The following is a 21,266-nucleotide window of genomic DNA, read 5'->3' on the forward strand; positions in this document are numbered from 1 at the left end:
TTCTTTCTTGAGAGAGACGCATTTTCACACGTTGAACCAGGCTACCCTTTCACTGTTAAGACACAAGACAAGTACGAGTAGACAACCATCCAGGTCGTTCACTGGCTGGGCCGTGGAAGCAGTATAGTCATTTGCCACAAGACAAATCTGCAGTTTGCACGTTCAATAACGGAACATGGCTCTTCATGCAATGCAAGCACAAGCAGAAGAGCGCAACAGCTATAACATCCACCTTACAGTTACACAAGAGATTTTTAATTAGCCTTCCTTTCCTGCAGGAGGAGAGACTCATCACGAATGCTTCCTCTCCCATTTGCCTTCTCGTCGCCCGTCTCGCTCCCTGCTGCGTTCTACAACCTGCCTTGACGACGACTTGGTACCCCGTGGCCCATGCCTCGTGCCTGTTAGCCCATCCAAAGCCGGGGATCCCATTTCTGGATCTCCAACGCTGCTCGCGTCACCACTTCCCTCAGCATTCTCCTCGTAGCCTGTGCTCCGCTCATCAGTACTACGCTCGCGAGGTTGCAATATTGTTGGAAGGTTGCCTGAAAACGATCGTGCTCCGGCAAGCACTACAGTTGTCGCGCTTGTCCCAGACCCACCCTCCAGGCCTCGGCTGCTTGCCCTCAAGCTTCCTTCCTGCTGTGCTCTTCCGTTATCCCTTTCACGGTATCTCTCCCTAGACCGGCTGCAAAGAACGACCACGATCCATGACACAGATAGTAAACATAACAACATAAAATAGTCACGACGATTTTAACCCTAAAAAGGTACTACAAACAAACATGAAAAGTGATGTTTTTTTATGGTGAGAGAACGAGGCAACCAACATAACACACCTGCTAGGATTGGCTGAAAACTCTCGCCTTGATGACCGCCCCAACTCAACTTGATCCAATTCGCGTTGAAGCTCTCTCTACAGAATCAATCAGATATGGCATAGCAAGGAAACTGTTTAGTATTATTAAAAGCTATGGTATTTACCCCTAAATTACTAGCCACAAGGGATGTGGTAAAACATCAAATAAGCAAGCATTAACCATATGAAATAACCCACACACTCGGCATAGAAACACATATAGTCATACGCTAAGGTAAATGTTGGGCCAACGTTGTAACATATAATTAACACATTAGGCAAAAAAGGTGTATAATAAGCATAGGGTGCAAGAAAAATACAACGATTCTTGCTTGTATAAAAATAAAATGTGCATAAGAGTAAATTGATTTGGCACCTGTGTTTGTTTTTCTCTTTCCATATCAAGGTTAAATCGCAGTTCCCTAGACTTAACACGCTCAAGATCCAGCTGTCGCTGTCTTTCAATTTCACGTTCCATCTCATGAGCCCTTTCCCTATACAGATAACAAAGAAATAAGGAGATGAACATTTATATCGTTTCTGACATGTTAAACGGCTAAGGCAACAGCTGTAAACCTGTCAAGCTCTTGCAAAAGCTCCATTTCCCTTGAGGTTGTCTCCTCCAAGTATTTTTCACGAGTATGTCTGATAAGCAGCTTCTTTTGTCTGCGCGCTATAATGTCCTCCCTGAGCCTGGTCTTTTCCCTATCCCATAAAAACACATTTTATATCTAACAGTAAATCTGAAATTCTTCTAGTATTCAAACTGGTGAGAAAAAGGACACCTAGCAAGAGTAACAAAGGATTTTTTATAAGGAACTAGAGCTATTGCAGTTTTATATGAAAGCTTATCGGGCAATGGCCAAAGAAAGGGCTGTGAGTCCAGAAAACAAATATGTATAGAACTTCAATTCACCCTGGCAGAGTAGCATACAATTCATGCCTCCCAGAGAAAATTATAGGCGTTATTTATCTTTTAGTGGTCCTCAAATTGTACACTTAGTTATTATTTTTTTTGGAAATTATAATATCAGGTAAATACTTTCCAGTTTGCATGATAAAATATACTCGACGACATGGGACAAACTTAATATGTGCATTAGTAGGTTGGCTCCTTTTTCTTATCTAAGTAACCTTTTTAGACTTTGAACCAATATCCAATAACTTGAGACTCATCATACCCAAAAGGAACAACCAAATCTAATCTAGATAACTATAGTTGCCAGGCATGACATGCTGACTGGGCAGGACCTCCTGTTCCCTGTCTATATCCCCATGAAAAGGACTTAGCAGGGCTGGTCAACTACCATGACAGAAGAATAGTCCAGTTGAAATAAATCAGGACTTACAATGACTGTATATCTTCCCGGATTTTCTGGAGCTGTTTATTAACCTCATTACCATCCTTATAGTCTGGAAATGGAAGATCATTATGACACATCAAAAGTACATCACAAATGACAAGCGGACTTAAAAGTCTTACATGATGGCATATCCGAAACCACAGTATCCTGGGGCTGTACAATAAGGTTCTGAAGTGCTTTCTCATTTTTAACAAGCTCCAATTCAATCTCTGCCTCTTCAAGTTCCTTAAGTTATCATTAAACAAGTGTCAGTATAAACCTATAGGGTATTCAAAACAAAGTACCCAAAAGGAAAGCCCTTCTACACTTCTAACCTTGTATTCCTGATCAGATCTGATTGAGAAGAAATCAAAGTACGATTCAACAGAACTCAAAGAGGACAGCACCTATAAAATAGAGAATCATGAATTTAGATAGACCAGCATCGACAAGATCAAAAAATACAAATGTTTACAGCACCTTCTGGTATAGAGAATAACTTTTTGAACAAAGAAAGTAATACAGGCACTGCAGTGATGCCAATTGCTTGCAACCATTTTGGTTTGCTGCACAATGAATAAAAAATACACAACACTGAACTATCATTTGGGCAATGTAATTGCACTGATCCTGTCATTATCGAATTCTCAACAGAGATGCTCATTTGCCCCATTTATAGTTCTACAGTTTAACTGTGCAAGCGCACTCAAGACTCAACACTGACAACTTAGTTTGAGTTTAGAACTATAATCAGTGGCATTTGAAGGCAGGAAATTTAAACAAGAAAGCAGAAATACAACCAACAATAGAGTGCCCTGAAGAACTTGACCTGAAGAATTGATTCGCGGATGCCCTTAAAATCAGTGTTGACTGCTTTTGCAGCAGATTCCGTGATAAGTTCTTTTACAACCTAATGAAATAGGCATGCAATCAGTAGTCAATGTTAGAAGCATGTACAATATTCTACTGAAGCTACTTCTGTTTGTCACACTAGGATGTCAACTCAAGTACAGAACTGGTTGATAAGATATTAAAATGACTTTTAGATGTGTGTGCATGCGTGCACGCCCACGCGCGCGCGCGTGTGTGTGTGTGTGAGAGAGAGAGAGAGAGAGACAGTTTTAGCATCAGGTTCACTTCTTAGCTGGCACAGCGCTCGGCAGAGATCTTTCTCCATATCACCAAAGCATCCTAGCAAGACATTAGAAAGTTAAATGCATGCTAATTGGCAGTTACTATTGATATTGAAAAGATGAACAACAGAATTTACATGTGTTATGGAGGAAAAGAACAGATTGGTAAGGAACATAAATTTACCAGGTATTGATGTCTGCATATTTTCCAGTTTTGTCCAAACACATTCAGGTATTAAAGGAATATCTTCAGGAGAAGAATAGAGACATGCCGTTGAAAGCAACAGCAATGACATTCGTGTCAAATAGCCCTCTTCTATTGCATAAGAAAATTGTTCCACGCCATTCAGGATGCTGTTACTGGATGCAAGAAAGGACCTTAGATGATCTCTATCAACAAATGGAATGTATTCAGTGAGCAAAGCCAATGCATGCTTCCTTAATAACATAGAAGAATCATAGAAAGCCAATGCTGCCACTTGGTCCCAGGTATGAGTAACCAAAAGGGACATAACTGTTGAACCAGATGACAGTGAATTTTGCTTATAAGTAGTATATTTGGAATCAACTTTAGTTATACTCATAATAATCCTCCCAAGTTGCTGCAATGCAATAGAGCGTTGTTCTGGTTCAGCATGACTCAACAATGTGCAGAAAAGATCAATCAATGAATTCTCACTATTCTTAAGGTCTTCAAGTCCATAAGAAACCAATATTGACAACCACTTGTCTGTCTGAAGCCTCCAAGATATCCTGGGTGCATGAGAACAGAAGTGCTTGATTGCAGAGGACATGGCACTAAGAACATTATCCCAGGCAAGAACATTTGGAAGCTTAATCACATAATCGAGCATAACTGATGCCACCTGCCAACACTGCTTCTCCTGATTTACTAAAATGGTCTCTGCAAGATCTTGGAGAGAACTCTCCCAGTATTTTTGAGCAGGATCAGTTGATATTTCAGTACCAACATCTTGTTCGATGCTTTTGAAGATCGTATCTCCTTCAGTAATAGACTTTAGGCAGTTTGCATACAGCAAAGATTTTGCAATCAATAAAGATAGCCTAGAGGCCAACTGGTGGTGCCACTTCCAACAGTCCTCAATAGATGGCACAAGGTTTGACACAAACCTCTCCAGGGCACCACAAAATTCTTTAATACAAACAATAAGTAGGGAATCAACTCCCTTAGAATTTTCACCATTCTCATGATATTCCATGGACTTCCTCTGTACCTGCGCTACACTGGCCCGTGCTTTCTTGTCAAGTTCCACGATGCCGTCTGGATTTACGGAGTTAGCAAACTCTGTAGACTGGTCTCTCACAGAAAGGACACTTACACCAAATAATTCTATATTCTGAATAAGTATAGTTTCACAACCATCAATAAATGCCTGAAAGCCTTGTAGATAACTACACAACAATGATGATGGATCAGACCTGCCAAAGTCTACCCACACTAATAAGGAGCCTAATATCTCAATCCTCATCTTGAAGGACAGATCAGGAAATAGTGAACCCAGAATGAATATGAGAAAGGGCACCTGGTTATTATTGCCAGGTGTATCCTCTGATTGTTTACCAAACCGGATTAATTCAAATAGTTCTTCAAAACAAAGTAACTCAAAATCACTGCACTCGGTAATTTGTCCCAATACATTTCCATTATCAGTACTCTTCCTTAAGAAGTGTGAGATCATTGGCTTCATTAGACACAGCACAGAATCAAGGAAAGCTACATCGGTGTAAGAAGCTCTACAAAGTGACACAAGAATGTGCACCATCCGTGGCATTTCAGGAACAATAGCTTCCAAGTGCTCAGCGACAATTGACTCGAGTAGGTAGAAAACAACTGCCTTTGCCTTAGCTGCAATGTTTCCTCTTAAACAGCTGACTCCGTTTGCAAATGCAAGATGCTCCCTAATAGTTTCAAGATAAGGCCATATGCACATTTCAGAAAACCAACACAGAATATCTTGCACTGCACTTTTGGGGAGACATTTTAACTGTAACCCAACAGCTTCCAAAATGCTTTGGCCAAATGCAGCAAACTGTTTGCTCATACTGGGAAAGAAAAAATGAAGATCGGGAAGTAAAATTTGAAACAGTTTCATGCTTGGTTGGTCTGAAAGCAAAGGTTCCCTCTTAAGAAGCATATAGTTATCGCAACCATATTGTTTGATTTTAGCAGACTTGGCCTTCTGAGTTGTAATACTGTCCATCAAAGAAAGTTCATCTGTGAAAATTGACAGCAAAGATGTAAGCTGTGAGAAGTCAGAGGCAAGAAATAGCTGCTCATTTAAGTATTCCTTGGCATAACGAGACACTGCCATCCATCCAAAAAATCGAGGTAGTGGGCTAGAACACCTGGAGAAATCTGATATCTTATGTATCCATGCTGATGGCGGAACCAGGCTTTTAAAACGGAAACCATCTCTTTTAATGCTGGCAAGTTCTCTAGTATTATCACTGCCAGATGATGCCAGAACCAGCTTCTGGAGCAGTGTCCAACGTCTTTGTAGATAGTGTAGTTTTACTCTATCAAATTTCTTATCCCTTGCATTAACAGAATTGTAAAGACATACAAGCTTTCCATTCAGATCTTCTGCAGATTTCAATATGACATCGATCACATTCTCTGGTGGACAAAATAGATCAGTTGCTGAGTGCAACAAAAACAACAAGCTCTGGAGGAGAATTTCATTAAGAGTGTGTCCTTTCCTTTGGAATTGCCTCATGATAAAGTGGCAAAGCATAGCCTGATTCTTTCTGACCAAAGTTATAGCATCTGCGAGGTGTCTAGCCTCTGGTGAAATTTCTATATATTGCTTGCCATCCTCAAGATCATCTGGATAAGGTTTCCCCTCAGGTATCTTCCCCTGGTATTCACAATCAAACCTTGCGGCTTGCATAAGTAAATCCAGGACAGCCTTATCCCGTTTATTCTCCAAATTATAAATTTTCATGCGATCAATATCTTTAGCACGCAAATGTTTCGACTCAGAGAAATGATTCCCTTGAATCAATTCTGCATGAATACGTTCAATTTCATCCAAAGACTCTGAATTAGAATGGAAATCCAAGAGAAAGAGTGGATTAACATAGCATTCAGCAGCTAACAGAAAAGCATCTATTCCAGCATTATGCCTCTCAACTGTAGGTTCTTGTTGTGTGCATAGATTCAATGCTAAGCGCTGAAATTCTAGAGCTCTTGATTCACAGTCCTGATAGGTCACCAGCTGTAGATAATCGGCATGTGCATCATAGTAATCAGCAGCAACAGTATTATCTAACTGAAAAAGGCCAGACATTAATTTTCTATTACTTTTTGTGTCCTCTGGGAAGTTCTGGTCCAAATCCGTACTTATTTTCTCATGGACTTTTCCTTCCAAAGTCTTTGTTAACTCAGATTGCTCTAATTCTTCTGGAGCAAATAAAGAATTGCATTGTTCAAGAATATCTTCCCTGAGAGTCGTTTCAGATATATCGCGCCAATCAACATCTTCAGCATTGCAGGAGTGCAGTGGACAGTTTGGAACCATCAAAGATATTTCATCAATCTCAGGCATTGAACTTTTGCAGAGGTCTACTTCAGGAGGGAGTGGCATATGTGGATCCAAGGTAGAGAGAATGACACTGCAAATCAAATCTAGATTTAGCATGTTTTACCAGTATACAATATAGTCTGTGCTGGAGAGATGCTTTCACATGGTTGAGAAATTTTCATCAAGGTCCTATGATACATCTCAAGTCCTCTTTGGTTCTAACTCAGGTGTATATCTTCTTATTAACTAAAGAAAAACTAGTTCCTCCAAAGTATTCCTTTTTTTCTAAAAAGATGAAGTTTGACTGCATGTTTCCCATGGACAATTTTGTGACCAGACGGAGTCACAATTAAATAATGATAGTAGTATTCAGGTTCTCATCAACTATGGCAAGTTCAGACCTATCTGAATGGTAAATTTACGATAAACCTGTAAACATATGGAGTTCACCAACCTTGAGGCAACAGCACCACGACGCCATTCAAGTTCCAAGGAAGGGAGAACAGCAGGCCTCTTCACTGCTATACGAATAATATTTAAGGAAATATTGCAAGCGTTTGCTTGCTTCTCCAAATGCACAATAGAGACATCACCAAAAGCTATTGCATCTGTCATGACATTTACAGAGGGATCAATAAAAGGATCTAGCATCTCCAGAATGAAAAGTAACTTATGCTTGACGTCCTGAAAGTAGGTAAATTCACACAATAGTTAGGGAGACTGTATAAGAAATCACCAAGAAAAATCTCAATTTCAGGAGGAAAAATGAGTTTACTTTATATTCTTGGAGAACATCATCCATATGTCCAGATATGGCCAATGCGATATACTTCAGTGCTGCACGAGAACGAGCAAGAGATTGACCAACTCCCTGACCAACATTAAAAGAAACAAAATCATTTAATTTTCACATAAATTTGGGTAAATCATGATACAGAGCCTTGAAATAACAAAAGTAAAAAAAGAAATCATCAATACTAACTTAGAATGGCAGGAAGGAACGGTGTTATAATCATGGTAGAATACCCCTTTTCTAGAGAGGAAATATGACCAATATTGTCATACTGTGATAAACATTAATACTGATTATTTCATCTCAAATATAGGAAAGCATATTGCACCACCTTCACGCAATAGTATATTTAAATGCCTTCAAGAGTCAACCCAAAATAATTTTTTTAAAGAATTTATTTGTTTATTTATTAGTTACTGGTACAAAAGTGTCAATCCTATAAAAGTATGGTAAGATACAGAAGACTAAATTGTGCATGCACAAAGAACTTGCCAGGTGAGTGCAATCTGGTGTAAGAATTTGAAAACGGGCCTTCAGGTGGAAAAGCTGGGTTACGTAGCATGTTTTTATCAGAGGGCATGCCATGCCACACATGATTTTTTCCACATCAGCAGGTCACACGGGTTAGTGCTTACTGCCTACGAGGTGTCGAGGTGCATGTCAAAGTTAGCACATCTCAAGTTTGGACTTTACAAAAAATATTATCCTGACGTTTTTCACATGACTCCTGTTTATGCTTTTCTGTCATGCGCAAGATGCAGTGTCAGCACTGACGAGCAGGGCCCATGCCCATGCACTCTGCATGTGCCACCTGTATTGCTGCCCATTCCAGGATACATAGCAGATATGTGCCATTCTGCCTAAAAAATCCGACTACAAACACAATAGGAATGGAATTACTGAGCTTAGGAAGAGCACTACAGGTAACTGATCGATCACTTGATCAATATTCCAATAGCAGAATACTGTAGTGCATCCCGATCTGACTTCTTTGTGTGTACACAAGATCCAGATTACAGACCAAGCATATCTTCAGTGAGTAGATGCAAAATAAAACTCAAGCCATGGGTACAAACAGATTGCCCCCTCCTGCCAAGTGTTCTTATAATGCGAGGGTAACTTCGGCAATATAGAATATGCCAGATTACATGCATCAAAAGATTGAAATGAATTTCTCCATGCTGAATTGTAACTCGTATATACCTGGATGATACCCAGGAGATCTTCCAGAAGTTCAATGGCAAGGTCTACCTGTTTTACGAGTATACAAGGTGTCAAGGATGTGAAGACGCTATGGATTGTAGAAATAAGTGTGGGAAAATCATAGAAAGAGACCTTTGCTGTGATCATAGGTACCCATGGTGACAATGGTCCCCTACACAAGTCAAGCAAAACACAGGCAGCTTTTGCCTAACAATGGAAATAAAATGTCAGTAATTTTCTGAGGAAATGGGATATTTTTATAGGAAAGAGTTATGTAACAAACATGTGATGACAGGTAGGATGAAAGATAACCAGCACAGGCTCTGAGAAGAGGATGAAGAACTGATGATGATAACGACATTGTAGCAATCTGCAGAAACAGTTAGCTTCAGGAATGATAAGTGATGTCAATGATGCATTACAAAGCTAATAAAATAGTACCAATCCAGGTACCTGAGAGAGAGCTTTATGAACATTTGGATGATTCCATTGGCTAAAACAACCATCAACCTGTTCGGTAGAACCAGGACTGAGTGGAGGACGAAGTGCTACAGGAACATGAGAGAAAAAGCATACTATCAATGACACCATTCAACAAAGGCATCTATGATGTATGCTTATGCAACTGATGGAATCCTCCTCTAACTCAACAAGTCAGGCAGTTAATCACAATCATCTTAAAACCTCAGGCCCATGCCAACTGAGAGGCCAAAGGATAAAATCCAGAAAATCCACAAAAAATACAGGTGCCACTGTGTTACACCAGTTGGCACAGGCCTTTTATCACTTAGAGTAAGATAAAGATATGAATAAGCATACGGGGATGTGTGGATCATTGGTTCCTATCCATTCACATGATTTGGTCATTTCAATTGAATCGTAACATAAAGTACAAGCGTATATGTTCCACTTAATACCTGGAAGAAGAGCTTGAACAAGTGGTAAGACAGACAACATGTCTGAACTTTTCTCAGCAAGCTTGCAACATAACAGAGGCTACAATTGCAACCAAGAAAATTATAAAAGTGTTTTAGAAAAAAAAAACAGAAAGTGCGTGCAAAGTAACTGAAAAATATACAAGGATACAACTTAAGACAGAAACCTGTGATGCAGCTCCATATAATACATGAAGAATGCCTTCTTCAACAGCAGCAATATCCAAAAAGTTCAGAATTGAGGCATCAAAGCGATTCTCCAATAAGCTAAATTCTTCTCCGAACAAACTAGAGTAGTCTGTACAAATTACTTGGCCAGAGGTATCGTCTAACAATGGATCAGGTTCCAGAAGTTCTCGCAGGATCTTTGATGCCTAATTTCAAAATAAATAAATTACATGAAAATCCTCCTAGGGGAAGATTTTATAATCAAAATAAGAAAGGAAAAGATCAAAGAACATACTTTTAGGCAAACAATTCCGAGTGCTTTGTCTTTGTGTGCTTTCCTTAAGAGCAGTAAGGTTGTTTCAGATCGAAATGCTAGGAAACAAGCAGGAGGCTGAACAGAAGATGGACTCCGTGATCTCCTAGGTTGTGCCTGGAGGGAATCAAGGATTTCAGAAACTACAATAAGGAGCAATTAAGAGAAATGCTCATATGAAGTTATGAACAATGCATAGATCCCAAATAAGTGATAGCTAATAATTTACAAATTCATACTACTGACCAACCATCCCAACTTGTCTTATTGGTTTACATGATGGTTTTCTATGGAGTACAGAAAGTTCCCATAAAATATAAGAAAAATGTGGATGCCTTGTATGATAATATTTTTCTAAGTTTTCATTTAGACAAATCTCACACAGGATATTGCAGTCGGAGTAATAGGGTCTAGGACTTTTATGGTAGTAATTTAACATGAAAAAGGTCAGGTTACAAGAAAATTGATAATTGGTGCTAAACCTAAGCAGCAGACCAGCCAAACAGGCAGTAGGACCTCAGGTTGAATAATCCAACTCTTGGTTGCCAGTCATTCAGACAGGGCTGATTTTTTTTTCCCAAAGCAAGCAACCGGAATGCAATTTATTTTCAACTCCAAAAAAAAACAATAAGGAACTAAGTCACTTCCTGTTTCTAACATAAAATTGGCAGATACAGAAGCAAATTAAGGTGGTATTTTGTCAGAAACAAGTGCTGACACACCAGCGAGAACTGCAATCCTTAAGAGGATTGTTAACAAAAGATTGATGTAGGATAGATATACCACCCTGTGGCAATAAAATACCTCAAATACAGAGTTCTAACAAAAATCCAAAGAACTGACAAGAAAGCATGTGGCATGCCAGAAATAGTAGCAGATTTTTTAAAAGAGTCAAGGGAGAGCTATAGACATGCTCACTTGACCTCACTTTACTTCAAGAAGGAACTAATACAGGCAATCCAGATCAAGAGCATTAACTGAAATCAGAACCACATTTTTTTTGGGTGGTGGGTGGAAGGGGATCACAGCGCAAACTGTGCACTTAGTGTCAAAATTATGATAATCACTTACATGACAGCCACAGATCTAAAAGAAACAGTGTTGCCCGATGATCAGTGAAACTCATAGTCATTCTAGCTGCGTAGCAGCATGGCAAAGCATTTAGAAAGTGTCTTTGTAGGGCTGGCAGCAATTTAAAATCTCATGTTGGACTTTGTCTATTGGATGCAACCATAAAACCTATCTAATTTAATTTATTCCTATAGGTCAAGGTAAGGTCTAACACGGATGGATATGTATGATGCAATCTTTTGAAAACTGACAAAGGAGCCAGGTATCTGTACCCTTAGTTGGCACTATGCATTCTTGTAGCCCCTTATGAACACAATGGGCTGAAGATAAAGGTTACTAAATCTTATAGACACTTCAGTATTTCACACAAATGGAGAATTGTGTTTGACTAAAGCAGCAGCACCATTTAATCAAGCTTTCACTCTTTCATCATATATCATAGTTACAACAGCTACAACATTCATGGTATTATAGTGCAATGCAGAAACTAGAAAGGCAGTAGAAGTACATAGGAAGGGAAAAAAATTATATGCCTCAAAGTTTGAAGAAACTGTTGGGGTAGAACCCAGAGTATTTTTCACGGCATCTGAATCAGCAGAGCTAATCAATGCTTTAGTAAAATCCCTGTAAAACAAGAATATGTTTCAGATTGCAGTGCTCACACACAGGTCTGTACAGCAACGTGCACACACATCTATCCAAAAAATTAATCTAGGAAAGCACGGAACTTAGTGAAACAAACATGTATAAAAAAATAACTGATATGCAGTTGAACGTTGAATAAGCAACTGGCACCTTTCATTTATAAGGTGGAGGATTGGATAAAATGGCCCAGCAAGCAGAGCCAAAAACTGCACACTGCTCTCTGGAGTGTCCGTGACACTAGCAAGGTCAGCCTGCACTATGAATAGAAGATACACAGCAGCGATTAAAGGGAAACAAATGGACAATATGCATGGGGGAGATGACATGCTGCTCGGAGAACTTACCTCAATCTGGGACAGAAATGGTGGGAGTCTGCTTGCGATGTCCTTAAGCAACTATATGAAATTTGCATTAGAAACTTATGACATGGTGTTGACAAGACAGGATAAGAAATGTATGGCACTGAAGCAAGAGGACAAACCTGGAGGTGCATATTGTGAGAGGATTGTTTGTGTGCAGTGATTTGTGGCAATAAATAGTTGACTAGAGGTTGGAGCTCAGGTTCCAGTCCAGGTAGGGGGATTCCAATGAGCTGAAGAGTGGAAGGAAGCCACAAACTTACTAGTACTGCAGTATAGCAAGAGGAAGCATAAGGTTAATTTACCTGGATGAAGAAGATGGCGATAGGGTTGCCGCGCATGCAGGAGATGCGGACGTAGCGGCAAGGGGTGTGGTTGGCAGGATACACTATGTCGCGCTTGGGAGCCTCGCACCGCGGGCGGACCTTGACGAAGGCATCGGGCTTGTTGTAGCGCAGGCCGGCGGTGATCTCCCATTCGAGGACGGACTTGTTGTAGATGCGGATGTGGGAGAGGAGGCATGGCTCCTGCAATCAATCATCCACTAATCCAGCACTCGGCAGCAGCGAAGGAAGAAATTTAATTGGGGGGGGGGAGCCAAGCTACGTACGTTGAGCTCGAGCAGGATCCACTCCTTGGTGTTGGTGGCAGTGGACCAGTGGGAGCGCAGGTCCGGCTCCAGCACATTGGCCGCCTTCTGCGCCGTCGACTCTCGCGAAGACGCCTTCACCCGGAAACCCACCGCCCCGACACCATCTCCCCACTCCGACGACGAGGGGCCCCCAGTAGCCTCCCTGTCCACCGGTGGCGCCACCGTGGCGGTGGCGGTGGCGGTGTCCATCTCTTCTTCGCACCACCACGCAGCCCTGCCCCTGTCTCGTCGAGAGGAAGGGGGAGAGTCCGAGGGTTGAAGACGACGACCATGGGCCCAGATAGACTCGAGACTGGACGGGCCTTGGGCCTCACTTCCTTCGTCGTTTTGGGGGCCCTTCTGTTCCTTCGAGACTTGTTCTGCGGCGCTGCTCTTGTTTGCTCCTAGTAAGTTCGATGGTGCTCCTTTTCTTTAACCTTCGTGCAAATTATTTTCATTAGCACTCTTCACTTTGTTATTTCCTGTAGCTGTTCCATATTATAATGCCCAAAAGAGCTTAAGTTTCACCGATTAGAATTGAACATTTATTTCTTTGTTTGCTCTAGGTAACCTGAAATTAATTTATGGGCTTAAAGATGTGCTATCTCAACATATTTGGGGTAAATATTTGTTTTTTCATGACAACTATCAAACGACATATTTGCAAATAAGAATAGCTTGTGGATAAAACTTTTACATATATATTTTTAGCTATATAAAAGCTAAGGCTCGAAAATAAACTATATTAGAAAAACCATAAAATCAACTCTAAATTTAAAAATTTAAATTTTAGTTAATAAGGATAAGTATAAGCAAAAATACGATGATATCCTTATTTAAGCACAGAAAATGTTAACCGATTCACATTCAAGCACCACATCGCGTTGACTGCACCTTTTTTCTGATAGTTTAACAGTGAAGCATGGACTTGATTAGGTGGTCTCATTCATACGGTGCCTCCTGTGGACTTTGTTGAGTGAGTACACACCTTGCATACAGGTGAACCTAGGATGCGTTCGTGGCCCTTATAAAAGTTAACTTATCTCCTCGTTGTCCATACGTATTTTTTCCGAACTGCTAAACGATATATTTTTAAAAAAATATATATAGAAAAGCTGTTTTAAAAAATTATATTAATTTATTTTATATTCTTTTAATAATTAATTAATCATGTACCAATCTATTACTATATTTTCCGTGCCGAGATAAGTTAACCTACCCTCACTCAAATGAACACGGTCCTACTAGCTTCCAATCTTGCATTGACTGCACCTTAATTTATTTATTAGTTACAAGCGCAAGGATGGACTTAGTGATCTTTTCGTTTTTCAAAGAAAAAAACAAATAATATATTTACAAACAAAAAAATTTATGAACAAAGCTTTTATATATATGTGTTTATAGTGATCTAAAAACTAATACTGAAAATAAGCTTTGACCAAAAAAACATCAAAATCAAATTTAAATTTAAGATAGAAAATTTAAATTTTAGCTTACCGGTATAAACAAAAGGCAAAAGATGAGGCGCAGGACTATGAGTTCCATAAAGTTTTCTTTCACGTCCACTCGTGAGTTTTTAAGGCATCATCACTGTATCAATTCAAAATATAAACTGGAGCTTGCAAAACATAGCCATTTGGCGTCTGTTTTCTTTTTCACTTGTTTTAGCCAAACGCATAAGTATTTTAAGAAGCAGAACAGTGCATCTCTTCATGGACAAAGAATTATCAAGTTTATTGAACTGATATAGAGTTCTAGACTTCTTGAGATCAAGTTTGCAGTAGAAAATGGTCTGTGTTTGTCATATTACAGATTATGATACTCTAATTCGCACAGACAACAATATATTAGTTCTTCTGGATTTCTTTGGCTTAAACTTCGATATTCTCGTGCAATGTCATGGGTAACACTGAAAAGTATGCCAAAACAAGTGCTGTTGTTGCTGGTGTACTGATGTTTCTCAACACCAATGCTTCCTCATGCTTGTTAGGAGTTAGGACACCTTGATTGCGCATGGTAATAATATTGTTACTCGGTCGGTACTTGAATTGCAACAGCAAAATACACGGCCAACTCTTGTTGATTCGAGGGAAAGGAATAAACATAACCAACAGTGTCTTACTCTGTAAACATGTAAATAAATATATAGCAGTTCCTATTATTACAATCATAGTAACAAGCTATGACTAATACAAATGAACACATATATAGTATAAAAGTAACTTACAGTTGCCTCTTGGTATCAATTAACTGACCAAGCTTTACCTCGCCTAATTGTTAAAAAAATAATTGTGTGGTGACCGGAAGAGTGCACGAACTATTGAACCTACATATAATGAGTATTGCTCAATTATTTAATTTAATAATTAGGAATGTCCTTTGTATCAGCTTTCAAGTCTACTGGAGGGTGAAGTGCCGAGCAATGGCTTGAAATCCGGCCTTGAGCGGATTGACATGCCTTGTGATCCCTCCAGGACCAGGTCCCCAGTGTATTTCCTACTGGTTTTTTTTTAATTATTGTTTTCAATGCTGGGTGTTCTTTCCTGACCAAAATTTCTTCTGGCAGATGAGGACCTTCTCCTTGTCTGCCTTGTATTCGGTGTCGTGCTTGTCACAGTTCCATCTCATTCCTTTGGCGATGGTCGCTATAGAATCCAGGAAGTAGGTGTTCTCGCGGATTATGGCATACCCAGTCGGACGAAGGATACGGTCCATCTCAAGAAGTACAAACTTCATCTCGCACCTGCAACGGATAAAGTTGCTTTCAAGTCATGACTTCGCCGGGAAAAGCACGAAAAAAAAAAGGGCTCCAATGGTACGATCCCTCCGTGGTTCTTGTCTGTGAAGATGCGTTGTTAGAAAAATTAAAAAAAGAAGATGCCTGAACTTGTTACCTGTGAGACTCTGCAGTAAACAAACCATCAAGATGCAATAGATCGTACGTCCTGGGGTAGGTAGAGAAAGCCTCGCACCTGATATGCATCGAGTTCATGGGTTAATCGAAGGAAGGAATCGAGGCAGCTGAATACTCGATTCGATTGATTAATTACCAGTCGTGGTTGGTGCCGATGAGGCCTCTGTCGTAGACGAGGCCGAGCGAGTTGGGCCCGTAGGAGGAGACGACGTTCATGACCCAGACGGGGTCCTTGACGAGGCTGGCCGCCAACCCTCCGTACACCGTGTTCATGTCCATCACGTTCCTGATCTTGTCGCTCCCCAGCGCCGGCAGAAGCGCCTTGTAGTGCTTGGTCCGGAGCTTCCACTTGCCGTCGTCGTGCTTGAAGGCGGCGGCGCTGCTCCCGGGGACGGTGGCGATGCGCTCGGGGGCCACGGCGAGGCGCTGCGGCCACTTGGGCGTTGCGTCCAGCGCCAGCTTCTTGTACCGCGGGTTGGGCGCGGTGAGGCAGGAGCGCATGGGCACGTACCAGGCGGCGTCCGGGTCGACGCTGTCGTCGCACTTGGCCGGGGTGGACACCGGCGTCAGCTTGTCGTAGCATGCCGGGTCGCTGGACTTCTGCCACACTGCGATGTCCCCCTTCTTGCTGTAGGGCTTGAAGCACATGGAGGCCAGCATCCTCCTGAGGCGGTCGAGGTCGGCCTTCTGCGCGGCGGCGGTGGTGTTCCACCCGTGCCACCGGTTCTCGTAGTTGACGGGCGGGCCGGACAGCGCCCAGAACCCTCCCGGCCGGAGCACGCGGTGCACCTCCAGCAGGTAGAGGCCGCCGAACTCCGTCCACGGGATGAGGCACCTGGAGCAGTGCGCCATGTCGAAGGCCCCCGACGGGAAGGGCAGGCGCTGCGTGGAGATGATGCCGAGGATGGCCGGGATGCCGCGCTCGAGCGCGAACTGCACCTGCGCCTCGTGGTTGTCCCTGGGCGCCAGCGACAGCGTGAGGATGTCCCGGCCTAGCAGGTCGCCTCCCCAGCTGGCAACGCCGCATCCCGTGTCGAGCGCGGTGCGCACCGTGCTGTCCCTCATGCCCGGGATGAGTTCCGCCATGAGGTCGGCGTAGGCGCCGACGCCATTGGGGAACATGGTGCCGCCGCCGGGGAAGATGAACCTGTCGCCTTCCTTGCGCAGCCAGTGCTGGTTGGACTTCTGGCTGTTGATCCAGTCGTAGGGGACGTTCCTGTACCAGCACTGGTCCTTGCTCTTGGGCCACCGGATGGGCGCCTTGTAGCCCTGTGGCGGCGGCACCAGGCACTCCTTGCGCTCCACCGGCGGCGGGCAGTGCCGCTCCATGAAGCTCAGCCGGTAGTTGCCGTACTTGCGCCACCGCTGCATATTAGTATTATTATTGTCATTATTATTATTTAACAGATGAGCCGGACGGGACGACGGCATGGCAGGGAACCATTGTTGCGTACCTTGGGATCCGTGCAGGGGGTGTAGTCCTGGTAGTCGGCGGGGCACTCGGGGAAGACGGCGGCCTTGGTGGTGACGGGGAAAGCACTCTCCTTTTCAATGGCAACGGCAGACGCAGCAGGAGGCGGCTGGAAGCTGATGATGCCATTGCTTGCGGCGACATCGAGCAAGCTGCGGCCGGTGCTGTAGATCCCGCCGAGGTAGAAGGAGAAGGCGCAGAGTAGGAGGAAGAGGAGCGCCACCGGCACGGCTCTCGACCGCCCGCTCGCCCCCCTCTCCGGCTTTGCTTCCTTGCTGTACTTCATGCCTGATGCGATGCGATGGATTCAATCACTCGCCTCTTTCTCAATATTCATATGTATTCATAGGATAGATAGGAGGAAGATAATTGGATGCATATAATAATATGCCTCTCAACTCAAGACTTGAGATATCGCAACCCATACGATACGTTACGAAAGCGTACGTTGCGTTATTCCTGGCAACATAATAGCCATCTCTGGTAGGATTCCGTACGTCCTACTACTACTACTCTCCAATTTCCTACTGAACTACAACTACTACTATCCGGCCTATCTTCTCGCTCTCATTAAAACCATAAGGAAACCACCAAACCATGCAAGAGAAGAGATAGATAGAATTTTAGTACCTTGGCGACTGCAGTAGCTGGATTATCGATCGTGGGGCAAACGAATCACCAGAATTCAGGTGTAAGATCAATGTAGTATGCACGCCCAAGAAGATAAGGGAATTAATATATGTAGATGTGTCGGCAGGATGAAGAGCCGGCCCAAGGGCAGGGATCAGATCACTCCAGAATCCAGACAAGAGGTCCAGCTAGCTAGTAGATAGAAAGAAGATATCAATTAATCAATCAATCAGCAGCTGGGGCACCCGGCCGGCGTCTAGCTACGGCGCTTGAAGAATTGGAGCAACGGTAGCGGCGGAGGACAAGGGATGCTGGCCGGCCGATTGCTAGCTTTTTATAACAAATTAACAAAACCAAGCCGAATCCAAACCCACTCAAACCTAGCAACAAACAATTAAATCGTAATCGACCGGATGCTGCTCCCAGCCACCTAGTACTCTGCATCCATGTAGCATTGATCGATAAGAGCAGAGCAGCTTTCATTTAAAGGGAGGAGGAGGATAGATATGATCAACGTAACTATTACTACCTAGTAGGAGAGAAGAGAAGGGTTAGGGCCCGTTCCTATTTTTTCATGCGCACGCTTCCCAAACTATTAAATAGTGTATTTTTTTGAAAAAAAATTTATATGAAAGTTGTTTAAAAAAATCAGATTAACCCAATTTTCAAGTTCGTAAAAGCTAATACTTAATTAATCATATGCTAATGACTTTCTTCGTTTTACGTGCGGTTGATTAGACTGGTTGGTTAGTTCAGCTTCGAACGCGCCCTTAGGCCAATCAATAAGTATTTTATGGACAATAAATATGGTGTCATGTAGGCATTTTTGATGATGTGATAAAATACTAATGAAGAGAGAGATGAAATGAGTTTCATGGGAAGAAACTTTCACCTAGACAGCTTGCATGTAACCTAGAAAATAACAATAGATAAAACTATGTATTGAGAGAGAGGTGTTTCATTCTAATTTTAAACTTTTTAGATAATATGTCATTCTAGATAATTATGTCCATAAAATTTACATTAAGAATGGGCTTAGTTACCGGTTAGGCGCACACCCACCCGGCCCCCATCTGGATTGGCCATTCTCCATATCCTGAAACTAGCTAGCTAGTCCAAATTTGTGTGTGTGACGATTTTGGCCGACATATATGCATGGTTTTTTAGCTAGCATCGATAAATATACACCTTGATAGTGACAGCGGACGAAAGCAACTGCTTGAATATACTCTATTTGATTTAGGAGTTACAAGGGCACATGCATGATGCTTGCCCTTAATAATGTCTAATCAATTTCACATGCTATTCTCCCTCACTAACGGTTTGCAGTGGACCAGCAGCTTTCCCGGTTGATTTGCACTTTTTTTTTGTATATATACCATGCGTCGGCAGATTTTAATTAATTATAACAGCCTATCGATTTATGCTTTGATTAATTTGTTGCTCCTCTCTCGTCCCATACACGAATCACTTTTTACTCATCTATATATCTCTCCTAATTACGTCGATCTCAATAAAATATATGTGTGACTCCAGCATAGAATCAATGTCAGTTTGGCCGTGATACACTGGACTATGTGCGCGCATTATTATTATTATTCATGCATGCCCATCGTCAATTGAGTTTGGCGGATTGCATTTAGTACTAACGACGAGTGATACAGTCGGGTCAGTGCCTGAGTGGAGAGCGGAGTGGGGTATGAGCTAACACCACCACCACCACTACCACCAGTCCACCCGCCGCGACTCACACTAGCTTTTTGACGCGCTTTGCACACAGTTGCGAATAAATAATCAAGGCAGGCAACTCGATCGATCTATTCATGTAGTTACTGATCTCGTCAAGTTAGACGCAGCTAACATGCATGGTCCTTCATCACGTATACTTAATTAACCTTTCCAGTAGCAAAGCAGTCGACCAGCTTTATTTTCAATCCCCTAGCTCAACATGTACACACAAGGGGATTAATTTGTAGGTGATCGTACGTTGGTAATAAAAGAACTGAATGTCTTTTAAACCAAACTCAACAAATAATCTATTCTATCACAAATAATCTATTCTATCATCCATCTTAAAAATATATGATAAGAGAGAAAAAAGAGTTCCAGTAGATCATCTATCCTATCATCCATATTAAAAAGAAAATCTCTAAATACGAATGTTCTCTCTTCTCCCTCTATATCTCTACATCCAATTATAAGAGCAGAGAACAATAACAATATGAGAGGATGTGGTTACAAAACATTAATAAAAAATATATGAATGATGTAATATGAATGTTCTGTTGTATTGATAACTTATATGAATAGAAAATCTATCTTGAATGATCATGCAAATAATAATATAAATGATAAAATTTCAATGAGCTATTGAGAATACTCTTAATTTTACACACCTACTAACACACATATAAACTCTACCAAGGCAATAAGTTGTAGCTAGCTAGCTGCTTGTCTCTTCGATAATTCATTACTTGTATAATGTCCTTAGAATTAAATGAGTTAGAAGTGATTAAATAAAAAAAGATAAATAACCCATGTCTTACCTAAGACGGTTTGTACACACATCTAATATTAAATTTATATATGAATTAGTATATACATTGTTAAGAGCGATGTTTAGTATTAGTTTCTTGATTACATGAATGATATATAAATAATAACTAGTATCTTACATCAGGATTATATATATATAGGAAGTGGATGTTTAGAACATATGTTTATGTACACACAATCTTAACCTTTTATATGTCCTTAAGATGTGTACGCTATATTAGATGATATTAGATGAAGAGTATGCTCTATTACATATTTTCGTATATATGTCCGTATATACCTACGTGTGTGTATATATATATATATATGTATGTATATATATAATAATAATTTTAAGGATGCGTATGTGTGTGTATATATATATACACACGATGGATGATGGATGAATGGTAGAGATTGTTTATATAGGTGAATATATGTTCTATTATGTATTTCTGTGCGTGTGTATAAAACCCTATGTTTAATTAGTTTTTTTCTCGGGGTCCGCGGGGGAGATGAGAAGAGAAAATGGTGGTATATAGGAGGAGCAGGCTGTTTAGTTTGATGCGGCAGCACGTCACGTGGATGCGCCGCTCCGGTCCGCGCCGACGATCGTCGCGTGACTTTTGTTTGGAGGGATCTGCGGCCTTAAATTTGCCTGCCTGTCAACCAACGAATATTTGCATCACATCTGTCGGTGCCACACGAATAGACTGGG

General features: G+C 41.5%; 2 protein-coding genes across 3 annotated transcripts; both read right to left on the reverse strand.

The window, feature by feature from the left end:
- Positions 1-97: 97 nt before the first annotated feature.
- On the reverse strand, positions 98-13,246 carry LOC102704180. Its single transcript, XM_006662054.3, has 25 exons — positions 12,978-13,246; positions 12,673-12,894; positions 12,490-12,600; positions 12,353-12,403; positions 12,159-12,259; positions 11,897-11,987; positions 10,275-10,409; positions 9,979-10,185; positions 9,794-9,872; positions 9,330-9,424; positions 9,160-9,246; positions 9,009-9,083; positions 8,877-8,924; positions 7,656-7,751; positions 7,335-7,564; positions 3,520-6,971; positions 3,320-3,393; positions 3,032-3,112; positions 2,538-2,609; positions 2,343-2,448; positions 2,209-2,272; positions 1,436-1,564; positions 1,236-1,353; positions 840-916; positions 98-688 (listed from the first exon to the last, which is right to left on the reverse strand). Exons 1-25 carry the CDS (start codon positions 13,206-13,208, stop codon positions 292-294), a joined length of 6,429 nt encoding a protein of 2,142 aa, XP_006662117.2. The 5' UTR covers positions 13,209-13,246; the 3' UTR covers positions 98-291.
- A 1,777-nt stretch (positions 13,247-15,023) lies between these two features.
- On the reverse strand, positions 15,024-18,476 carry LOC102704454 (probable methyltransferase PMT21). Of its 2 annotated transcripts, XM_006662055.3 has the most exons (5): positions 18,014-18,476; positions 17,367-17,671; positions 16,049-17,277; positions 15,893-15,970; positions 15,025-15,741 (listed from the first exon to the last, which is right to left on the reverse strand). In XM_006662055.3, the coding sequence occupies exons 2-5, from the start codon at positions 17,667-17,669 to the stop codon at positions 15,522-15,524; spliced, it is 1,830 nt and encodes a 609-aa protein (XP_006662118.1). In that variant the 5' UTR covers positions 17,670-17,671; positions 18,014-18,476; the 3' UTR covers positions 15,025-15,521. The 2 variants fall into 2 exon arrangements, with proteins under 2 accessions (XP_015697480.1, XP_006662118.1); XM_015841994.2 differs by lacking the exon at positions 18,014-18,476 and having other exon boundaries at positions 15,024-15,741; positions 17,367-17,692.
- Between the last annotated feature and the right edge of the window lie 2,790 nt (positions 18,477-21,266).

The sequence above is a fragment of the Oryza brachyantha genome, chromosome 10, assembly GCF_000231095.2.
Source record: "Oryza brachyantha chromosome 10, ObraRS2, whole genome shotgun sequence".
Lineage (NCBI taxonomy): Eukaryota > Viridiplantae > Streptophyta > Magnoliopsida > Poales > Poaceae > Oryza > Oryza brachyantha.